Here is a 2,364-nt window from a genome sequence, read left to right as displayed (position 1 = left end):
CTGGCCTTGAACTCTCTGTGTAACCTAAGCTGGCCTCAAATTCACAGCAGTCTTTCTGCCTCAATCTCCACAGTGCTGGGATTATAAGTATGCCTCACCACAGCAGGGGACAATCTTAATTTTAAAAGTTTCTTATGTAATATGTAGATATGCTAACTTAGAGGTGATATATTTCAATCAAGGCATAATAATTTAATAGATGATTTGCGTAGGCTAGAGATCTTTGTCATAAGAAAAAGTAAATCATGGTACCCCATGACTAAGGGAGAATCCTGTCAAAAGAAAATGACAGAAATACTTTAAAGTTTTAGGGCCAGCCAAATAGGGAATTAAAGCACCTACAAGAAGGCACAGGGGCCGGGTGTTTTAGTTACTTGTTGCTGAGACAATACACTGGACATCCAAAGTTAGAGGAAGAAAGGCTTATTTCAGCTCACAGTTTTTTGGTTTTTTTCTTTTGGGCAGAACCAGGGGTTGAACTCAGGCCCTGTGCTTGCCAGGGAAGCACTGATTCTACTAAGCTATCTCCCAGGCCCCCTGAGCTCACAGTTTATAGAGATTTCAGTCCATAGTGGCATAGCTCTAAGGCAGGGTAGCATGGTAGAGAGACATCATAGAGGAGAAATAGTCCTTGGTAAAGCAAGGAGGAGACAGAGAAACAGCAAGCAGTAGCAGCAAGCCTGTCTTCCTTTCCCACTCCAGGTTGGGGCTTCCATTATCCCTAGGCATAATCCCAGTATCTCATCCTTAATCCACATTCACACATCCTAACCTATCCACCTTTGAAACTCCACTCCTTGAGCACTTGAGGCTTGGGTGTGGGCGGGTGGGTGCGTATCACCATCATGATATTGGTTAATGCTTTTGGGCATGTGTAAAGTGATTGTTTTCTATTCTTAGCACTATACATCACATATGGGATGTGATCAGTACTTACATTGCTTTTGGGCCTTTTGCCTAAGATCAAGTATGATCAGCACTATATGTTGATTGATTTTTCATCTGAATCAGGCTGAATGCAGTTTTCTTTGTGTCAAATAAAAACTTCTTTGTACCATTAATCACTGACATAGTATTGCTGAAGATCATTGTTGTGAAGACTGTGATTCTCCCTAGCAACTTGCCATATTCCAAGTGACTTTCCCATAATACGAGTATACATTTTATACTAGGATACACCATTGAAGATTACTTTAGTAGCTGTTTCTAGTGTATCAAGAGTACTTAACCAAAAAGTCCATACTGCTGGTATAGTTAGGTTAATGCTTGTAGTTGTAACCTTGTAGTTATACTAATGCTGTAGTGGTAACTTCTGTAATGATGGTCACAGAGTCAGTGGGGAGGAAAATATTAAAGGTATGATTCAAATTTATTTTCGCATTTTTTATGAACATTTTGAAAAATCTGAAAACTGGACTTTGTTATATAAATTGATAGAGAATAATAAGTGACAAAAATATAGAGCAATGGAAGCTTAAAATTCATGAGTCACTAATTAAGCGTATTTTCCTGTGCAGGTATAAATTGGCCTCTTGAGCTTCAGCCTTAGCAAGAAAGAAGTGGGAAATACTCCTGAAAAGAAAACTAAACCTTCAAGAAACCACAACTTGTTTTTACATGGTTTTCAGCTCACTTACCAATATGGACACTTTTCCTGACGTTTTTCCACCTGGTGGAGATCGTAGACTAAATTCTGACTCTGAGTTGCAAAAAATGTTAATTGATAAAAGAATGGAATGTGAGCATCATAAAAACAATTATCAGAAACTAAAACAGCAGCACACAGGGTAAGTTACTTGGATTAGAGCTGAGGCATAGGTTGTTAAATAAAGTTACTAGACTTGTTTGGGCTAAATGTTTCCTCTGGAGCATCAAGTATAGTTTTGTTTTTATTTCGAGCATTAGTACTTTTGACACAGTAAAATTGTTGCTTTAAAATATCTTTGTTTCAAAGCTATGATATCAAATGACTGTAAATACAGCCAGGTAGCTTGTTGTGTTTTCCCCTAAAAGTAAAACTGCTTTCAGAAACTACAGTGTAAAACTCTGTAAACAAAAGATACTTATCCAGTCCTAGCCCTAGTCCGGTGAGTGTGTGGAGAGCTTCCTGCTACCCTGCACCGGCGGGACCAGTCCCAGCCCAGGCACAGCATGGGCCGGACCCTCTCCCACCCCTTGGGCCACACCCCACCACTCCGCAGTACCTCCCCCAACCCACCCGCCCAGTAGGAATTTCTGCCGAGTTCCGGGAACCCCCAGACCCAGTCCTAGCCCAGGTCCGGTGAGTGTGTGGAGAGCTTCCTGTTACCCTGCACCGGCGGGACCAGTCCCAGCTCAGGCGCAGCATGGGCCAGACCCTCTCCC

General features: G+C 41.5%; 1 protein-coding gene across 1 annotated transcript in view; it reads left to right on the top strand.

Annotated features, from left to right (window-relative positions):
- The window catches only part of Cep83 (centrosomal protein 83), a 160,909-nt gene that overhangs the window by 59,159 nt on the left and 99,386 nt on the right, over positions 1 to 2,364 (top strand). Inside the window, exon 2 of the mRNA XM_023718047.1 lies at positions 1,518 to 1,788. Coding sequence (XP_023573815.1) covers positions 1,618 to 1,788 — 171 coding nt within the window. The 5' untranslated portion in view covers positions 1,518 to 1,617. The remainder of the gene's footprint in view (positions 1 to 1,517; positions 1,789 to 2,364) is intronic.

This window comes from Octodon degus, unplaced genomic scaffold, assembly GCF_000260255.1.
Source record: "Octodon degus isolate 3935 unplaced genomic scaffold, OctDeg1.0 scaffold00004, whole genome shotgun sequence".
Lineage (NCBI taxonomy): Eukaryota > Metazoa > Chordata > Mammalia > Rodentia > Octodontidae > Octodon > Octodon degus.
This window is presented reverse-complemented; position numbering and strand designations above follow the sequence as displayed.